The 19701-nt window shown below is 53.7% G+C and overlaps 1 protein-coding gene across 7 annotated transcripts; it reads left to right on the plus strand.

Moving 5' to 3' along the window:
- The first annotated feature begins 551 nt into the window (after window positions 1–551).
- Patz1 (POZ/BTB and AT hook containing zinc finger 1) lies at window positions 552–19367 on the plus strand. Of its 7 annotated transcripts, none has more exons than XM_052199667.1 (5): window positions 552–2731; window positions 4095–4158; window positions 9679–9850; window positions 16476–16613; window positions 17943–19367. In XM_052199667.1, the coding sequence occupies exons 1-5, from the start codon at window positions 1458–1460 to the stop codon at window positions 18359–18361; spliced, it is 2067 nt and encodes a 688-aa protein (XP_052055627.1). In that variant the 5' UTR covers window positions 552–1457; the 3' UTR covers window positions 18362–19367. The 7 variants fall into 7 exon arrangements, with proteins under 7 accessions (XP_052055627.1, XP_052055629.1, XP_052055632.1 ...); XM_052199669.1 differs by having other exon boundaries at window positions 16541–16613; window positions 17943–18073; XM_052199672.1 differs by lacking the exon at window positions 16476–16613 and adding an exon at window positions 5230–5321 and having other exon boundaries at window positions 17943–18041.
- The last annotated feature ends 334 nt before the right edge of the window (window positions 19368–19701 follow it).

Here is a 19701-nt window from a genome sequence, read left to right on the forward strand (position 1 = left end):
TGGGGAAAACGACCTATCTCTAGTTATCCAGGCGTGCAGGGCATTTGCCTCGGTCAGTGTGAGGCAGGCAGAAGGTTCCGCTTGCGTCGGGTCGGGATCCCGCGTCCTTCCTAGGGCTGCAGAGCAGGAGATCTCAGCCTACTTCTAGGGATTTCGTCCATCAAAGGAGAGCTAGGCAGGGTGCTGATGCCCGTCCGACCTGCGGGTGCGCAAGGCAGGCTGGGGGGGCTCAGATCCTCAGGCTCCGGCCGCCCCTCCCGCACGCTCGCCTACACTCTGGGCGGGCAGCGGAGGGGCGGCTGTAGCTGGTTTGCTGGCTTGGCGCTCGGATCGTATTGGTCGGGGTCGGGGGGGGGGGGGGGGGCTGAGGCTGCAGCCCCCGGCCCCGCGGGCGGGGTGGGGAGGCGGAGGATCAGGCTGTGCTAGCATTGGCGGAGCTGGGGAGTGGGGGCAGGAAGCGGGGGGAGCGGAGCTGCAGGGGGGGGTGTATAAATAGGGAATGGGGGACGTGCATCCTCCGCTGGGTGAGGGGGGGGCGCTCGGCACAAAGAAAGTGGAAAGTTTGCTGCGCTAGGCGGCCCAGGCTAGGGAGCCCGATGCGCACGTGCTGGGCCCGGGCCACCGAGACCCCCCACGCCGAGCTCGCTGCTTTTTTCTTTCTGCAAGCTGGGGGGGGTGTTGTTGGTATCGCCCCCTCCTTCTCCTCCCCCCAGGGGTGAAAGTGCAAGAGGAAGTGCAGCCGCTGCCATCTTTCCTCCGTTCCGAACGCACGGAGCCTGGGGCCGCAGCGCCGCCGCCACTCGTGCCAGGCTTGGGAAAGGGCCCACCCTGCTGCTGCCACCCGCTCTCTTCGGCCGCCGCCTTCGCCGGGCTCCAAGACTCGGCCTACGCCACCGCCCCAGTGCGCGCGGACCGCCGCCTTCGCCTTCGCCTTTTGTTTCCTTTGCTCCGGCGCCCCCACCCCGGCTCGCGCTTTGCAGGGGACGCAGCGCGCGCCCCCAGTGGGCCCGGGAAAAGCCTCCGAGCGCGCGCTTGCGCTTGCGCGGCGGACCCCTCCTCCTCCCCGCGCGCGCGCGTCTTTTGGCTGCGCGCCGGCGCCGCCTGGCGGGCGGGAGGGGAGGTGGCAGCCGCGATTGCAGGAGGGGCGCACCTCTTCGCTCGTTTACCCCCTGGAAGGTAGACCTAGAGAGGGAGGCGGGCAGGCGGAGAGGGAGTGCTACGCGGGTCCCGCGGAGGTTAAGGGCGGCTATGTGGGGGGCAGTGCCCCGCTGGGTCTAGCCCTTTTTTATTAAAGCAGGGGGCGTGTGCGCTGGACGCACCTGAGAGTACTACCGAACCCTGGGCCGCACGTGCCGGGAGTGTGAGTGGTCCGCTGCACAAGGCGTCTCGCTGCCTAAGGGAAGGGACAAGGGACTGGTGGGTGCCCGGCCCGGCGAGTGGGGGAAGGGGCAGCGACCATGGAGCGGGTCAACGACGCTTCTTGCGGTCCGTCGGGCTGCTACACCTACCAGGTGAGCAGACACAGTACGGAGATGCTGCACAACCTGAACCAACAACGTAAAAACGGTGGGCGCTTTTGCGACGTGCTCCTACGGGTAGGCGACGAGAGCTTCCCAGCGCACCGCGCCGTACTGGCTGCCTGCAGCGAGTACTTTGAGTCTGTGTTCAGCGCCCAGTTAGGCGACGGCGGAGCTGCAGACGGTGGTCCTGCTGATGTGGGAGGCGCGGCGGCGGCTCCAGGCGGCGGGGCTGGAGGTAGCCGCGAACTGGAAATGCACACCATCAGTTCCAAAGTGTTTGGAGACATCCTGGACTTCGCTTACACGTCCCGAATCGTTGTGCGCCTAGAGAGCTTCCCCGAGCTCATGACGGCCGCCAAGTTCCTGCTGATGAGGTCGGTCATCGAGATCTGCCAGGAAGTAATCAAACAGTCCAACGTGCAGATCCTGGTGCCCCCTGCCCGGGCTGATATCATGCTCTTTCGCCCTCCTGGGACTTCTGACTTGGGCTTCCCTTTGGACATGACCAACGGGGCAGCCATGGCAGCCAACAGTAACGGTATTGCTGGCAGCATGCAGCCCGAGGAGGAGGCTGCCAGGGCCACAGGTGCTGCTGCTATTGCGGGCCAAGCTTCCCTGCCTGTGTTACCTGGGGTGGACAGATTGCCCATGGTGGCTGGACCCCTCTCCCCCCAACTACTGACTTCTCCATTCCCCAATGTGGCATCCAGTGCACCTCAACTGACTGGCAAGCGAGGCCGGGGGCGCCCCAGGAAGGCCAACCTGCTGGACTCCATGTTTGGATCTCCAGGGGGCTTGAGGGAAGCAGGCATCCTTCCATGTGGCCTGTGCGGGAAGGTGTTCACTGATGCCAACCGGCTCCGGCAACATGAGGCCCAGCACGGCGTCACAAGCCTCCAGTTGGGCTATATCGATCTTCCTCCTCCAAGGCTGGGTGAGAATGGCTTACCCATCTCCGAGGACCCCGACGGCCCCAGAAAAAGGAGCCGGACCAGGAAGCAAGTGGCTTGTGAGATCTGTGGCAAGATCTTTCGTGACGTCTACCATCTCAACCGGCATAAGCTGTCCCACTCTGGGGAGAAGCCGTATTCGTGCCCGGTGTGTGGTCTGCGGTTCAAGAGAAAAGACCGCATGTCGTACCATGTGAGGTCCCATGATGGGTCAGTGGGCAAACCGTACATCTGCCAGAGCTGTGGGAAAGGTTTCTCCAGGTGAGGATGGCACCCTCCCCCCCCACCTCCCTGCTGTGTATTATCTTAGTTCTGTCTTGCCAGGATCTGGGGATGTGGATCTTGTGGGGGTAGAGGGTCACTGGACCGTAATAGAGTATATACTATGTTTAAATGTTTTAAGATCTCTGGCTTTGAGATGGTGTGACCAAGAGTTGTATCTATGCTTCAGGCAAGGGCTCCAGCACCAGGGTGCCCTGCTAGCGTCGCCCTCCTGGGGGCCTGTAGGAAGGGGCCAGATTCCTTAGGCCAGAGCCATTGGGCCTCCCCATTCTTCTCCCCTGGTTCCCTTTGTGTTTCCGGCACCAGGCGTGGGGCCCCCTCTGGGGGCGGGAGGCTGGGCTCCTCCCTCGACTTTCCCCGCCTGAATGGCTTAGGAGGGAGGAACTGAACAAGTGTGTCTGGGACGCCTTCCACTCCCGAGGCCCAGACCCTCCCGTTGGAGCAGGCTGGCCTGCAGCTGTAGGTTCTCCAGCTTTGCCCCTCATGTGACCCTAGGCTGGAGAGGCATAAAAGCCGGCTACGCAGGCCTGTTTTGCAATAGTAATACTGGAATCTGATGCGCTCTGACCTGGTGGCTTCGGAATCCAGGGGACCCACAGGTCCTCCGTCTGTTCTTGGGACAGACCTTCTTTTCAACTTTTCTCGTGAGCCTTGGGAACTGAGGACCTGCCTGGGAGCAGAGGGCTGGTTTTGTTTTTGTTTTTCTCCCGGTTGGTCTGCTTTTAACTGAAATCCCAAGGATCTTGTATATGTGAGAGCTTAGGGACAGAATTACCCCAGAGAGGCCCCAACTAGGAACCAGTCTTACCGGTCAGACAGCCCCTGCCCACCTGCTCTGGCGGGCATCTGGCCTGCCAGTCCAGCTGGGGACTTAGAGCTCCCTCCCTGGCCTCTGGGGACTGAATTCCATGCGGGTGGCGTTCATTGGCTGCGGTGGCGGGAGAGGCTGGGGGGAGGGGAACGCAATGCCTTGCTTCTAAGGGGCTTTGGTCTGGACAATGAGTCCCACACCCACCCCTCCCTGAAAGGCTGGGCAAAGCATCCCTGTGTCATTCCAAAGCTGCTGCCTCAGGTCCTAGGAATCATTGAATTTCTGCAGGGGGTGGGGTGGGGTGGGGTTAGCTAGATCACAGGGAAACATTTGCTTCCCCTCCCCCCAGGGGGGGGAAATGGCTGAGATGCTTGGGCCCCCGGAGCTAGAGCCGGGTGGTGACTTTGTCTTTGTCTTGCTGGGGTGGAGTTCTCACTAGAAGGGGGGGGTGGTGGGAGTGGAGGGCGACTGGCCAAGTTTGGCCCATCTTTTTTGACGTCTTGTTTTTACCGTCTATTAATGTCTTTCCAGGCCGGATCACTTGAACGGACACGTCAAGCAGGTGCACACTTCTGAGCGGCCTCACAAGTGCCAGGTAGGGGCTGGGCCAGGGCGCAGGTGCAGTCGGGTGGAAGAGTGCTGCTGGCCTCCCAGCCTTGGCCTGAGCACTGCCTTGCACACCCCGCCCCCCTTGTCGCCCCAGTCCTTCCTCTGCTCTCCTTTGTCCTAGCCCCAGCCTCCTTTGCTTCCCCAGGGCTATGAGACTTTTTTTTTTCTTTTTTGGTCACTTGTTTCTAGTCTCCACAGTCTTTTCCTCCCTTCTGTTGCTTAGCTCTCCTGTCCTGGCATTTGTGGGCTCCCGGGCTGGTGGATCTGACACCTAGCTGGACCTGGCTGCTGGTTCCCAGTAATTCGTATGAACCGTAGGGGTTTCGGGCTTCTGGTAGCCCAGCCAACAACCCTTCCCTGGCTTGAGCTGAGTGGGAACTCCTGGGTTCCTTCAGTGGAGAAAGCATAGCAAAAGAAGAGACCGTAGGTAGGGCGGGGGCGGTCCCATCTCCCACACAAACAGCAAGAGTGAGGCAAGACTTGCTCTTCAGTGTGGAATCAGTAGGGAAGGCTGGACCACATTTTCTCCTCTGCTTGAACTCTGTCTAGGGACTCTGCTGGCACCTAGAAAATGAGTTTTCTTTCTTGGCCTCTGATGCAAAGTCCACCAACCACTGTCTTCTTGGTTATCTCCCTTCTGCTGTGGCAAGTCCCTTCCACTGATGTCAAGGCCGTGCGTGTCATGAGCTCTCCTACAGCCTCTGACAGGGGAGACCTGCTTCTCCTGACCTGCTGGCAAGGGTGGGTTCAGGAGAATATAGGGAGGAGTGGCTGTCCGCAGCCTCACAGAGCCTCAAGGACGAGGGGAAGCACTGTTCACAGATGCTCTGCCAGGCAGCCTCTCCCAGGGGTGCTGACTCCAGATAGGCCTGCTGGGATCTGTCTCTGCCTTGCTGCTTTCCGCCTCTCCATCTCTGGTCTCTGTTGTCACAGAGCACATTCTGACTCCCAGGTAGTGAGCTGAGTAGCCCCAGACAGGATAGGAGAATCCCAGAGGGCAGTGGGGGTATGCCCGGTGGCCTGGGGGGGTAACCTGCACTCTCTGCCCTTTTTCCAGGTGTGGGTTGGGAGCAGCAGCGGCCTGCCACCCCTGGAACCTCTTCCTAGCGACCTGCCATCATGGGACTTTGCCCAGCCTGCTTTGTGGAGGTCGTCCCATTCGGTTCCTGATACCGCCTTTCCCCTCTCTCTAAAAAAGTCCTTCCCAGCCCTTGAAAGCCTGAGTTCGGCCCATCCCGGCCCTGCACTCCTCTGCTCAGCCCCACCAGGATACCTGAGACAGGGATGGACCACCCCTGACGGCAGCCGGGCTTTTACTCAGTGGCCTGTAGGCTAGCCTGGGTCCTCCCAGAGAGGTGGAGGCGAATGGTGGACCCGCTGGAGACCCCTGCTTTTGGCAGAGGCTAGCTAGCAAGATGGTTCCTGCCCACCACTGCCAGCTCCTCCCAAGATGTCCTAACACTTGCCAGCTCAAAGCTCTCAAGTAGTGATAGGAAGGCCCCCCTTTCTGAGGGCTCCCCGACCCCTAGGCTCCTTTCTGAATGCTCTCTCTGTTTCCCCTCCCCTACCTCAGCAGGGCGGCTACCCTTGTCTGGGGAATCTAGAAGTTAGGGTTCTAGGGAGTCAAGCCCCAGCTGCTGTGCCCTTCCCCCGGCTCACTTTTCACACTGACTGGGGTTCCTAGTCATCCTCCTCCTACTTGGGGGAGTCACCCCACCTCCAGACAAGTGTCCAGTACAGCTTCGACTACTGCACAGCTGAACTCTCACAAGGGCCTGCTTTCAGTTCTGGCTAGTGAGTTCTCATGGCTGAGGTGGTTTTTTTTTTTTTTTTATTGTTGTTTCTTTTGTTTTGTTTTGTTTTAAGCTGGTCTGCTCAGAACTAAACTAACCCGTAGCTTTGTATTGTGATCCAGGGCTCTGTGGGCTGACCAGGTAGACACTCCCTCCCAGGGCCCCCTGGTGTGTCCCTTAGCCCCTGCAGACCGCCTGGAGAGCAGGATCGGTGATAAAAGTTTTCATTCTAACATCTGAGGCTTTGTGTGTTTTGTCCTTGGTCTGTCATGACAACTGGCATCGCTGTCCCTTGGTGTATGAGCCAGCTCCTGCCCTACCTTTGCCTTCAGCACACAATTTCACAGACCTGACAGTAGCTAGAACCTTTTAAAGAGGACCCAGCAAGGTGCTGGCTGTCACACTGTAGGCTTGGTTAACGTGCAGGGACCTCTTTAGCCATAGAGGATAAAAGGGGCCAGTTACTCAGACGATAGAAAAGTTACGGAGCAGGGAGCCTCAGGCCTGAGACTCCCTCACCGGGTCTACATACCCCAGCCATTGACTGGGCCTGGAATTTAGCCAGAGCTGAGAGACTGGAGTGTCTCAGCCATCTCCCATTGCTTCTGGTGGCCCCATGCCTGAGGCTGGTTAGGTAAGGCTGAGCTGAGGTGCACGAGGCAGTTGAAGCCACTGGAGCTGGACTTTCATGTGTGGCCTGTAGATTTTTTTTTTCCTGGCTGCGGGAAGCTTCACAAGATGCACCCTGTTGCTTTCGAACTGCTAAGTCCGCCTGGGCTTGGCACGTACGTGCTAGTGCTCCTGGGGTTCCGCTCAGGACCGAAGCTTTAGGGGACGTGGGAGGAGCAGTAGCAGGTAGTGTTAGCATGCCTCCTAACAGCAGCAGACTTTGTGAACCTTGGCTGTGCACACAGTAGGCACTCAAGCCAACCGGCAGTCACACTGTGCCTCCTTTCAAGGCCCTTCTGTTTACTCCCTGTCTACAGGATGCGGAGTTCTGAGACTCAGGTTCTGGGCGTCCTTTTTAAGGCCTGTCTTCCTCAGCCCCTCAAAGCTCTCCTGAGTCCTGTGACCTGTGCTCTGTGTTGTCCAAAGTTCTGGTTGGTCCAGACTTGGACTTTAAACACAGAAAACCCTGGGGACTCCAGCCACAGGACTCGCTGGACAGGAACGCCAACAACTTCTGTGGGCTAGCCTGGTGACAAGGTGGTCATTTCCGTTGTGGCTTCTTTATCCCAGCAGAAGACTGGTGTTCCTAATTATGTTTGCTCCGGGCTCCTTAGGAGATAATCAGTGGAGGACCGGGTAGGGACACCAGCTGCAGCTGTGGTTTTAACTTTTCTTAGTTAATCCCCAAACATTTAATCCAGTTGGGGATAATGGAGGGCTGGCTGTCCACTATCTTGGGTACCAGAGTATGACAGGGCAAAGCCTTTACAGGAACAATCCCAAGTGGTTGGTAAAAGCAGCAAAGTAGCTTTCGTGCCTTGGGCCTCCTCTCTCTGGAACGGGGAAGAATACTAATTCTTTTCACCTGGTCCTTGTCAGTTCTTTAGAGTTCTGTTCTGAGACTTGAAACTTTCTTGGTAGTTGAGGTGGTGCCTACCTCTAATGCCAGCACTCAGGAGGCCGTGGCAGGTGGATCTTGAGTTCAAGGATGGCCTAGTCTACAGAGTGAGTTATAGGACAGCCAGGGCTACCTGGTAAGCCCTTGTCTCAAAACAACAACTACCTGCCCCCACTCATAGCTACAGGGTTAGGGCGGTTCTTGAATCTCTGGCTGAGCCAGCTCTTGTCCTTGGACAAAAGAGCACGTTCACAGTCCTCGCAGTCCTCACGGTCCCCGAAGTGTATGAGAACCTTTCTGTGGTTTACAGATCGCAGGCTGGTTGGAAGACTGAATTCCCTGTCACCGTGGCCTCTCACTGTCATGATGATATGCCTGAGTTTGGTTCTCCTGATGCTTTCTGGGTTGCCCAGGAGAGGACTGGGTACCAAGCTCATAGGGTCAGGGGCGACTCCTTTCATAGAATGTGCCTGTGCTGACTTCAGAAATGCTGAGGGCGTAATTAGAGACCTGTTCTCAGCTAGGTCCTTCTGCATCCTCGTAGGGCAACCTCTGTTCAGCTGGGAGAACTGCTTGAAGACTGGTCCAGGTGTTAGAGTGCTCCTTTCTCTCGTACCTGAGTCCCATGTCTCAGGCAAGTTCATTTCCCAAAGTTAAGCTTCCTTTGTCACAAGGTTAAACAGGAAGCATACAAGCAGAGTTTCACTGGGACGAGTTGTCTGTTTTAAGTTAGTACTGTTCACCTGTGGCTGCAGGGCACCGGGGAGCTGGTGCTGCAACTATCTGGGGTTGAGGCCAACTGCGGCGGCATCTACCGTCACAGCACTCGACTTTGGGCTTTGCCCATACAGTAAGGTGTGTGTGTGGTGATGGTGTTCAGACACTATCACCTTGAGATTTCAGGTTATCAAGATCCACTTCTAACCAGGAACTGGAGGCAGCTCCATCCTAGCCAGTTAACCCTCTTCACCCTCAGATGTGAGAGCCACTTCCCCTCACAGTCCTAAAGCAGAGAGCATGCACGGAGACGAGAAATAAGTCCAGTGTGACGTGAGCCCCTGAGGTATCCCTGTGGAACCAAACATAGCTTGAAATCCACCGGGCCGGCCTTTTTTCTGGGCCTTTGTGACATTCTGTGGTCCCCAAGGCACCCCAGCCTTTGCACACCCCAGCAGAGGAGGGCTGTTGGAGAGTAGGGGGCTGGACCCTCGTCCTCAGTGTAGGTCGTAGCTGCAGGACTTGGCCGTGAGTTGTGCTGGGTTGTGCTTTTAGATGGCGGCACATTCCTAGGGCTGCTCTGTGGATGAACTACACACACACACACACACACACCTCTGTCAGGCTGTGCTCAGAGCCTGTTCAGTGCTGTAGGCAGGCGCCGTCCTCGTCCTTCCCACCACTTCCCCACAGTCACACCGCAGATGGCTCTGATGCCTGCAGTCCGCTTTCTCAGTCTCACCTTAGCAGAACTGACCGACATTCATTTATTTTATAAGCTGCTTTTTTATTTGCATTACAAGAATATTAGGAAGTGTTCTCTTTGTACTTTGTCCTGCCTTTCCCATTTCCCTGTAGCCAACATGAATGTCATATTTGAATGAAATGGATACATTGGATTCTTTGGATGAGGCCGTAAGGGGAAGCTTGGGGTGGAGAACAGGAAGCCTGGCTTCTGTGCTGTGACTCACTTCTGGCCAGTGCTCCTAACTAAGGTCAGTGCTTTCTAGTTAAGAGTGAATAGTGGTGGTGGTGAGCACCTGTAATCCCGCACTGCAGAAGGAGCTCAGTTCAACATCAGGTTCTGCTGTGTAAGAGTCAGGTTAGCATGACTGGGTTGCATGAGACCAGGTCTCAAAAACCAAGGGGCTGGGGGAAAAAATGAATAAATACTTAACTTTTCACTCAGTACAAGCACATAGGCCTTGGCTGGCAATGCTTTGAGCTTGCCTGTGGTAAAGAACCAATAATTCCAAATCAGATAAACCATGAGAAGGCACTGTGGGAAGGAAGGGCAGCCACTGGGTGCGGTGAGTGGAGCCAGGCTGCGCTGTCCAGTCTTCAAAGGGACTGATTGCACGGGCTGACTGGCGTGCTTGGCAGCTGCAGGACCTCTTGTTCCTCACGCTGGTCTCCTTTCTGCACTCAGACCTGCAACGCCTCCTTTGCGACTCGAGACCGCCTGCGCTCCCACTTGGCCTGTCACGAAGACAAGGTGCCCTGCCAGGTATGTGGGAAGTACCTGCGGGCAGCGTACATGGCAGACCACCTGAAGAAGCACAGCGAGGGGCCCAGCAACTTCTGCAGTATCTGTAACCGAGGTAATTTCCCCACTCTTTCCTCACTTCAGAGTGGGCCTGATCTTGTGGGGAGCCCACCCTCTCTACCGAACGAGAAATGCCCTCCTCACCCAGGCTTTGACCACATCACTCAGCTAGTTGTTTGAAACCTCTTCCTTTCCAAGAGACTTAATGATGGGAACAGAAGGAAAGACTCACGGGATTCCCAAGCTTGGGGGTCAGATTCACCTGCTCAAGTGGCAGGATGCAAGAATTCACAAATAAACTTTAAAGGCCTTGGCTGGGAGTCATTAGCCTGAATGGGCAATAGAAGGATCCTGCTAGCCCACTCACTGGCAAAGAGGCTGGCCCTGGAGATGAACAAGAGACAAAAACTTTCTAAGTATAAATGTTTAAAAGAGATTCCAAGCAGATTGTGGCCTTGAGGAAAGGCAAAAGTGGACAAGAGTTCTGAGTTTGCTGGGCAGGGCAGTGTGCCTGAGGCTGAGGCTGGCCTAGCAGTCTAGCCTTGGCTGCAGTTTCGTGTCAGGTGGACTCCCGCATGTCTGAGGGTCTGCTGGCTTGAGCCAGCTGTCGGCAGTTCTGAGAGTTTGTTTGCAAGCACAGTGTCTGTGCGGAGAGGCTGGGGCGGCTGTGGTGTGAGGCCTCCTATGCGTGCTCTGACCAGCTGGGCACGAGGCTCGTTCTCCTGGAGCACTCTTGTCAGTGTCTTTGTAAATCTGGTCTATGACTGGTTGAGCATCGAATGAGGAGTCAGGAGGGAGACTCGCGGTTTAGTTCCAGCGGCTTTCTAGGTAACTTTGGGCTCTCCTTTTGCTTCTTCTTCTTAGACCCTCCCCTTTCCCTCTTGTGGGGTTTCTGTGAGGACCCTAAGCAGAAGTGGCTGAGAGTTCTCTGGATCCAGAGTTGTACCTTTAGGACGCCTCCCCTTACGTTGTGAAGTGGTAAAATGGTTCGGTGATGCTCGGTGATAGTGTGGTTTGAACAGGGCGCTGTCTCCGCGGGTCCCAAAGTTCTTGATGGATGTGCTCTTGCTGGGTGGATGGTTTTATTGGAGTCTTGGAACCAGGTGCTGTTCGGAGGCTACACACGCCCACCGCAGGTTTGCCTTGATAAGCTCTGATCACTGACGCTTATTCCACTAGGAAACCTGCTGTGAGTGCGAGCACAGAGGCTCTGCGGCTTCAGCGGCTTCAAGTTTCCCTCTAGGAGCAAACGGGGTGGGCATGGGGGTGGGGTGTTGTGTGGGCCAGCTTTGACTGGGGACGCTCCAGTCTTAGAAAGCTGGCTTCTTAACCTTGCTTCATCCTAACCTGGCTTCCAGAGTGTACTCCCAAGTAACACTGAACTTTCTACAATGCACCATCAGCAGGACTTTGTCACGTTTCCTATAAAGTTACTGGTTCCTGAACTGACCCGGTGCACAGACAGAGCTGAAAGCTGCTAAAGGTGGTGAAGGATGTTAATGATAAAATCAGAAAGCCAAAAGAAAGAAAAATAAACTCCAAACCAGACAGTCCTGCCCAGATGATGGAAAAGGGCAAGAAGGAACTGACAGGGGGCCGCAGACGCCGGGCTGAGAGGAAGCCCAGGGGAGTGAAGGCAGCAGGGAAGCCAGCCCATCACAATACAGTTCCTCATGATCTGCAAAGAGGACTTGAACCTTGAACCACAGCCACAAGCCAGGTGACCAGGTAAAGTGCAGCCCACTGAAGGAAGACCCCCATTCCTCCAAGTCTAGCTCTCGCTGGGCACTTGGAAGAGAGGAGGACTACGCGTAGGTTTTGTGGAAGAGGAAAAAGTAGATGCTACCTCTGGACTCGTTCTTCGGCAGAAATACCAGATAACAACTGCAGCACACCGATGCCAACAAAACTAGCAAGAGGGTGGAAGAAAGACTTTTTCTGGAAGAGGATGAGGGGGCTTTGCCCTGTGCCTCTGAGGCTATCGGGCTTAAATAAAGGACTGTTCTGAGAGCTGGGGTTGTGACTCAGTGGTGAGCACTGCCTGGGATGCCCTAGCTTTGTGTTCAGTTCCTGGCGCTGCCCAGAGGTCTCAGGTAACACTCAGATGTCTTACAAGTGTCTTCTGAACGCTTTCATTCCCAATAATGCTTTGTTGCTTTTTAATATTTATTTTTAAATTTTATGTATATATGTGTGTACGAGTGCATGTATGTTGACCATGTGCATGCAGGAACCCGTGGAAGTCATTGGATCACCTAGAACTGGAGTTAGAGGTGGTCATAAGCCGTGATGTGGGTGCTGGGAATGAAACCTGGGTGTTGTACAGAGGAGTGCTCTTAGACCACTGAGCCGCCCTTACAGCTTTGACATAAAGCCCAGGCTGGCCTCAAAAGTTTCCCTCTTGCTTGGTTGCGTTTGGGAGACTAAAGCAAGGAGACAGCTCACATTCCAAGCCAACCAAGGCTGCGCAGGTGCGACCTTGTCACAGAGCAGAAAGGGTCAGGTCTACCTGCCTACTCCTGTGGCACTCGGAAGGTGGAGGCAGTATTCTTATGAATTCAAGTCTCGACTGGGCTAAAATAGCAAGTAGTAGGCCAGTCAGAACCTTCTATCATAAAACAACAACCAAAACCAGACGGAGGAAACTTCTTCCTGTCAGATAACTGACTATATACAGCAGCAAGGTACTGCTGTGCCTTTCTCCTGTATTGGCAGAGGCTTAAATGCCCTGGTCAAGTTAATCCTTTGGGGTTTGGACACAGAAAGCAGTCCCCAATCTGCATGGACAAGGACTAGAATGTGAGCCTCGGGAACACCGGACAGGAAGGTATAACTGAAGAAGTGACTTTGGAGAGGGGACGGGCCCTGCTGATGTGGGCACAGTGCTTTGGCCAGCTCCTGTTGTCACAGAACGGAGGCCCCACCCACATCAAGCTGCCTCTTTGGCCAACTCTTGGCCAGAGAGAGGGTGGGTGACCCCAATTTCAGCTAACTACATCTGGCCTTGAAGATGCGTTCTGCTCAGAAACTCAGCGTCTGTGTCGTCCCAACACTTGGCTTGCCGAGCTGCTGTGCTTAAGCTGTGGGCTTTAAGTGGCAGCTGTGGCTCCGTTCTTTCCCCTTGCCAAGTGAGTTTGCTATAGATAGTACAATTCAAAACAGTCAGGAGGATCCGGCTGCGTTTTCCTTAGAATGATTTTTAGCAATGTGCAGGGTGTTTTTCTTGTGTATGTGCTGTACTCCGGAGGTGGATAACTCTCTCTCCCTACACAGAGTGAATACAGTAATTCCTGGTGCTTTCCCCCCCATTCATTTTGATCGTAGTGGACCTGCCCTGGCATGTGCGAGCGGGGCTTCATACTGCGTCAGAAGAGGCCCAAAGGGATGGAAACCAAAGGAGAGTTAGTTCCCTTGTGAAGTAGCAGCACTGTACCGGCTGGCTTGTGTTTAAAGGGCTAGGAGCCTCCTCCCCTTCCCCTTAGCCTAGCCTACCACTCCTGACTGCAACCTGCTTCTTAGGAATGGCTGGTCTCCAGTGTCTGGCCCCAAGCCAAACACTTAAGTACAATGAGAGACAGCTTTCCAGGCAGGCTAGAAAGCTAGCACCTGATCCGCATCGATCTCTAAAGTAGCTTCAGTAGAAAGGAAACACTGTCCTGATCCCAGTTTGCCCCTGGACCACTACCACCACCTGCTGTACTGGGGGGGGGGGGGGGCTAGCAGCCCCACTCTAACACATTTATTATCACACAGTAGTGGTGATAATAAACATCATACAAGTCCAGAGGACTTCTTTGTTGTTTGTTTTGAGGCTCAAGGGCAATTTTATTAGAGCTCGAAAGAAAAATGTCAGGGCATATTAGTCCACTTCTCCAGAGGAACAGAACTGATAGAATGTGAGAACGTAGATCCATGAGAAGGGACTGATCGATTAGAATGCTTTACGGCCGAGGTCCGCTAGCCCAACAGCAGATGTCTGCCACCCGGAGGCCCAGGAGCAGCAAGTTGTCCACGAGGCTGGGTGCTCAGCTGGTCTTCAGCCCACTCCAGAATCCCAAAGAAGTGGGTTCCAGTGCCGTGGACGGATGGGCTTGCCAGGGAGAGGGAGAGCGAGAGCAGGAAGGCAGAGCTTCCTTCTGCTGTGGCTATACAGGCCGCTAGCCAAGGGTGTGGCCCAGATTAAAATTTGCATCTTCCCACCTCAGAAGACCCAGATTAAAATTATTTTATTCCCACTTCAAATTAGTTAAGAAAAACAATCTCTCACAGGTGTCCCCAGCTGCTTGGGTTTCAGTTAATTCCAGAGGTACCCAGGCTGACAATCGAGAGCAGCCATCACATAGGAAAACAAGCTGTAAAGTCAGTAGCTGCTGGGAGAAGAGATGCAGACGAGAAGGGTCTTGCCATTCAAATTAGCAATGTCTGTCAGATCTGAGAAAGCGATGGAAAGGACAAGGAAACCTTACACTGCTGTGAGTTAGAACCCAGAAAAGCGGGCAGGCTGTCCACAGCTGTCCCAGACTGTTTCTTTCTGTCCCCAAGTCAAGGCACAGACCTGGTCCAGAGCCCAGTAGTTAAGGGCCAAGTTCTGAGAGCATGTATTTCTAGGGTTCCTGGAGTGAGGCCAGGTTCTGCCGGTGGGTGACCATACATGTCACATGCATAAAAATTCCTTTACCACATTAAGCCTTTTCTCTGTTCATTGGCAAAATGGGTATAATAATACTTTACAGTGGGTAGCAAGTTTGGGGAACTCTCCAGACTACACAGAGTAACATGTTGGGATCTAGGTCGCCATCAGCATTTAAAAGTGAATCTTTGAGGAGGGCAGTGGTGGTGCAAGAAGAGACAGGTGATCTCCAAGTTCCCGGTCAGGCTGGTCTACAGAGTGAGCGAGGTCCAGGCGTGCCAAGGATACCCAGAGAAACGCTGTCTGGAAAAACTAAAAAAAAAAAAAAAAAAAAGGAAAAGAAGGGGCTGGAAGAGATGGCTCAGAGGTTAAGAGCACTGACTGCTCTTCCAGAGGTCCCGAGTTCAAATCTCAGCAATCACAAGGTGACTCACAACCATCCATAATGCCATCTGATGCCTTCTTCTGTGTGTCTGAAGACAGCTACAGTGTATTTATAATGAGTAAATAAATCTTAAAAGAGAGAAAGAGAAAGAAAATAAGAAAAAAAGAGTGAACCTTTTGTTACACTTGAAGCAGTATTCAAGAATTTCTGCTCTGGGAGCTGCTGTGGGAGGCACCACAGTCTCAGAAGTCTGGGCCACGGAGGCCGTTATTAAAAACAAAAACAGAAACAACAACCAGAAAATGAGTGAAATGTATGACTACTATAGCAACTCACAGTTTTTTGTTTGCTTGTTTGTTGAGACAGGTTTTCTCTGTGTAATCCTGACTGTCCTGGGACTCACTCTGTTAGACCAGAGAGACCCAGCTGCCTCTGCTTCCTGAGCCTGGGATGCACCACCCTGCAGTTCGCACAGTTAAAAAATGTTGTGCAGAAATCACACGATGCATTTCCACCTCTGAACCTTTAGCAGGGCACTCTATGGCTGTAATTTTAAAAGGGAACAAGGGGCGAACAGAACGGTTCTGTGCGGTAAAGGCACTCGCCACCGAGGCTGAAGACCTGAGCTTAATGCTGGGGAGTCCCATGGTAGGAGAGAACCAGCTCTGACAAACTGTCGTGTGACTGCCACCACCTACCCCCCCCCCCCCAGTAAGTAAATACATGCAATAAAACAAACTTAAATGGAAGTGCAAGTGCCCGCGGAATGTGCTGGACAGATCTAGAGTGGATTAAAGGAACACACAGGGCACTGACAACCCCAACTGAGCCTTATATTAAAACGCTTTGGTTCCTGCCGAAGGCACTTTCTGATACTTGACTGTGGTGGGATTCAGTGGCATACCTCTTTCTTGTGAAACAAGTCATTTTATTGCCTGGTTTTGTGGCTGTCATCCTCCAAAGGCCTTGTAATAGACATCTGTGGAGATTGGCCCACCGTCTGCTCTTCCAGCTTGAGATACTTATGAACTGACCAAAGCTTGAGGTGTAAAGTGGAGCCTACTTCAAGATGGCGAGAAATCATTCTGGGTGCACTTGACGCATTTTCCAAAACCAAACTGAAAAGACCACCACAGATAAGGGATGACCATGATGTCACAGCTGCCTCCATTCTTCAAAAGGTGGATCTCTTAAATCATTATTCTGAAGGTGGAAAGGTTAAAATAGAGCATGCTCCAACAGCTAGAAGAAAGGGGACCCCTGGAAGCAGTCCTTGGGGACTTCACTTGTCTCCATCTGGCGTCCCTTCACATTATAAAAGCAGGCTTCTGCTGACCACGTTCTAGCCATGCTCTCTGCAGCTGACATGGGCCTATGGGACATCTACTCAAACTTCCTGGTACTGCGGCACCAAGCGAGCCGGTGGCTGGCCTGGGCCCTTCAGTGTAGCCTTTACAGAGAAGCTGACTCGTGGACTGTGGAGCGCTCCGTCCTGAACCTCATGGCCTCATGTGATGATTGCAGATGCTTTTGAGCCAAGGCGAGGACTCCTTCCAGGTGCAGCTGACCAGGGCATGCTAGCCAGAGCTGCCGGAGAAAAGGCATGGGGAGCAGAGAGCTATCTCTGGCTGGCTGTGGGGTCTCATCTCCTTTTGTCTTGTTTAGGTTTCTCCTCTGCCTCCTACTTAAAGGTCCATGTTAAAACCCACCACGGTGTTCCCCTTCCCCAGGTCTCCAGGCACCAGGAACCCATCCTGAATGGGGGAGCAGCGTTCCACTGCGCCAGGACCTATGGCAACAAAGGCAAGCGACCCCTTGCTCTGCACTTTGCTTCTCTGCGCAGACTGTGTTGTGGGGGCGCTGGGCCGGGTGGTGGGGAGGCAAGAATCGCAGTGCACTCTAGGACAAAGTTTGCCACGGGTGTCTCACTCCAGGGCAGTGAGTGAGGCTTTGGGGCACTGCTGATCCAGCCTGCCTCCTCTTCCTCAGCCTTCTTCCTTCCTCTTGGCTAGCCCCACTGACTGGAGCCCTACAGGGTTGTCCTGGGGCAGGAAGAGGAGCACTGCATGACAAGTTACTCTGCCCTAGAAACTGCCTATTGCCCTGTGGGGCGGTGTGGACCTGGTGCTGAAGGCTTTCTCCTTGGTTGATCTTGTGGGTGGGTGGGAGCCAGTGGCTGGCTTTTCTATGATACTGGTGGTTGTTGCCGTAAGTGGCTGGTTTGTGAGATGCATGGCAGATAAATGGCTACCTGCCTGCCTCTGATTTGGAGTTGGTGTGACAGGCGTCTCCAGGCTCACTGTTAACCTGTTGGTTCATGTTGTTTGGGGTGTCATGTTGTTGCCTTTTTGCCAGGGGCATGGCAGATGGTAGAGATGGCATGCTCCATGCTCCCATCGCAGACCTCCCATCTTGGCATGGTTCTCTGGACCCAGGCAGGAAGCTGGTAGTTGGTAGTAGACCCCAGTGTGGACCAGGCAAGGTAGGGCAGTAAGGCCATGTCTTGGTCTAGATGGGCTACCCAGCTGACAAAGATGTTCAGAGTCGTTTTTCATCTGTGTCCTTTGGCTGTATGGCCCTGGAAAGGTCTTTGCAGAAGTGGAAAGGGAGGCCTTGTGTAAGTGTTGGTTGCTGTGTGAGCCATCAGTAAGGATCTAGCTGAGTAGAGGAACTCATGGTTCTAGTTCTGCCTGCTGTGTGAAGGTAGCTGCCGGTGTAGCACAGGGACAAGGCACTGACACCTGCTCATCATAATCAGAACAATTTTACTCCCCGAGGCACCTCTGCAAGCACCTAAGAATTGGGGCTCTCTGGGTCGTTCTGGGTGGGAGTAGGGGGGAATCCCTTCCTAGCCTCCCTCCCTTGAAGCAGGCTGAGGTGATGGTGAAATCTGCACACATCCTCATGAAGAGTTTATAGTGAGGGAGGCTGGTGGCTCCAGGGCACTATCATCTTGCCCCACAGGCATTCCACACTCCTAATCAGACCACCCAAACCTCTGTGGGTTCCGCCAGGCTAGTGACTGGCCAGGGTTGGCCCTCCAGGGCCTGTGAGCTGACCTCTCGAGGCCCCTCCAGGAGGGGACAGCTCTGATGCCTGGCCTCATCTCTTCCCTGTTTTGTTTTTTCATAGAAGGCCAGAAATGCTCACATCAGGATCTGATTGAGAGCTCTGATTCCTATGGTGACCTCTCAGACGCCAGTGACCTGAAGACGCCAGAGAAACAGAGTGCCAACGGCTCCTTCTCCTGCGACATGGCAGTCCCTAAAAACAAAATGGAGTCTGACGGGGAGAAGAAGTACCCATGCCCTGAATGTGGGAGCTTCTTCCGTTCGAAGTCCTACTTGAACAAACACATCCAGAAGGTGCATGTTCGGTCCCTTGGGGGTCCCTTGGGGGACCTGGGCCCCGCCCTTGGTTCACCTTTCTCTCCCCAGCAGAACATGTCTCTTCTTGAGTCCTTTGGATTTCAGATTGTTCAGTCAGCGTTTGCATCGTCTTTAGTGGATCCTGAGGTGGACCAGCAACCCATGGGGCCTGAAGGGAAGTGATACATGCTGTGTCCCCACAGAGCAACTGCTGGGGACTGCCAAGCACTGCTGGGAATGCGGGGGAAGTGATGCCTTTGGGTTCTGTAGCTGAGAGAGTTTTATTCATTTTTAACCCCCATCCCTGCCCTTCCCTCCTCTCCCTCCCTCCATTACCCCACCCCGCTGTGGTCTTAGAAATAGACTCTCAACTGATATCTCTGTAGAAATACCTGAGAGACCCAGTATGGGACAAGGTCAGAAAGCACTACATAGGCCTTCGAGGCAGCACCAGTCTAATGGTCTGAAGCCAGAATTTCTGATGCTCAGTTCTTGGTGATCCAAACCCAACTCCAAGGACTCTTGGGCCTTGCGAGGTAGTTTTGTTCCCTCCCACTTCTTCCATTCCTCCCCTCTTCTCTGTCCTCAAAAGAAGCTAAGTAGGGTCTCTACCCTCTTATGGCCAACTATTTTTAAGGAAGCCAGAAACCTACAGCATCCCATGGACCATGCGATGAGTGTCCTCTCAGGCTGGCCCTGGTCTTCCTGAGCTGCTTGAAGCTGACAGTTCACCACCAGGACAAGCTCGTCTACTGAGGACACCTCTACCCCAAATTCCAGTTCTTACTTGATTTTAACCATTCAATTTGCTGTTGGGTTTTGATTCTCTAATTCTTATTGTTATTTTTAGGACCAGTTGTAGTGAATTGCTACTGAAAGCTACCCCAGGTGACACAGAGCTCTTTGTAAACCGCAGTCACACATTAGGGTTAGTATTAAACTCTGTTTAGGTGTACCATAATTAACTTGGCTAGTCGTTTGAAGTCTATGGAAGAAATAGTTTTATGCAAAATTTTAAAAAAAAATTCCAGTCTGATCAGGAAGAGGGTTCGGTGGTATTGGGAGCCAGGAAGGTGGGAGAACCTCAGGTAGACCTTGTGTACCTTGACTGTTACACTTGAGCAAGCCCAGGTTGACCTTGTGTTGTGAATTGACCTGATCAGACTATATTAAAAATGTTAGTACGATACCTCTGCCTTCTCCGGAGTCCAGTTTTTCAGCTGTGTCTTTGGGACCTGGAATCAGCAGTCTGTACCCACTGCCTGGAAGGGGCAGTGAGTGCTTCCAGAGAGACCTTGTTTCTTCTCCACTGCACCTGTTCCAGTGTGCCTGGCAGACCACTGGGTACATGTTCCCACCAAAAGACTTAAGTTCCAGGACTCATTAACTCAACCAACACTTATCCCATCTTTTCACTGCTGTGAACCAAGTATGCTTCAGGGTCTGTAATGAACAAAATAGCCTTTGGACTTAATTGGAGAGAGAGTTAAGAAGCAGATTTGGATATGGCTTCTGGATAATGA

This window comes from Apodemus sylvaticus, chromosome 11, assembly GCF_947179515.1.
Source record: "Apodemus sylvaticus chromosome 11, mApoSyl1.1, whole genome shotgun sequence".
Lineage (NCBI taxonomy): Eukaryota > Metazoa > Chordata > Mammalia > Rodentia > Muridae > Apodemus > Apodemus sylvaticus.

Coding starts and splice junctions, on each gene's coding strand:
- Patz1 (XM_052199667.1), top strand. CDS start 1,458: ATGGAGCGGGTCAACGACGCTTCTTGCGGTCCGTCGGGCTGCTACACC. Junction 2,732..4,094: donor TGTGGGAAAGGTTTCTCCAG/GTGAGGATGGCA, acceptor ATGTCTTTCCAG/GCCGGATCACTTGAACGGAC. Junction 16,614..17,942: donor CAGGACCTATGGCAACAAAG/GCAAGCGACCCC, acceptor GTTTTTTCATAG/AAGGCCAGAAATGCTCACAT.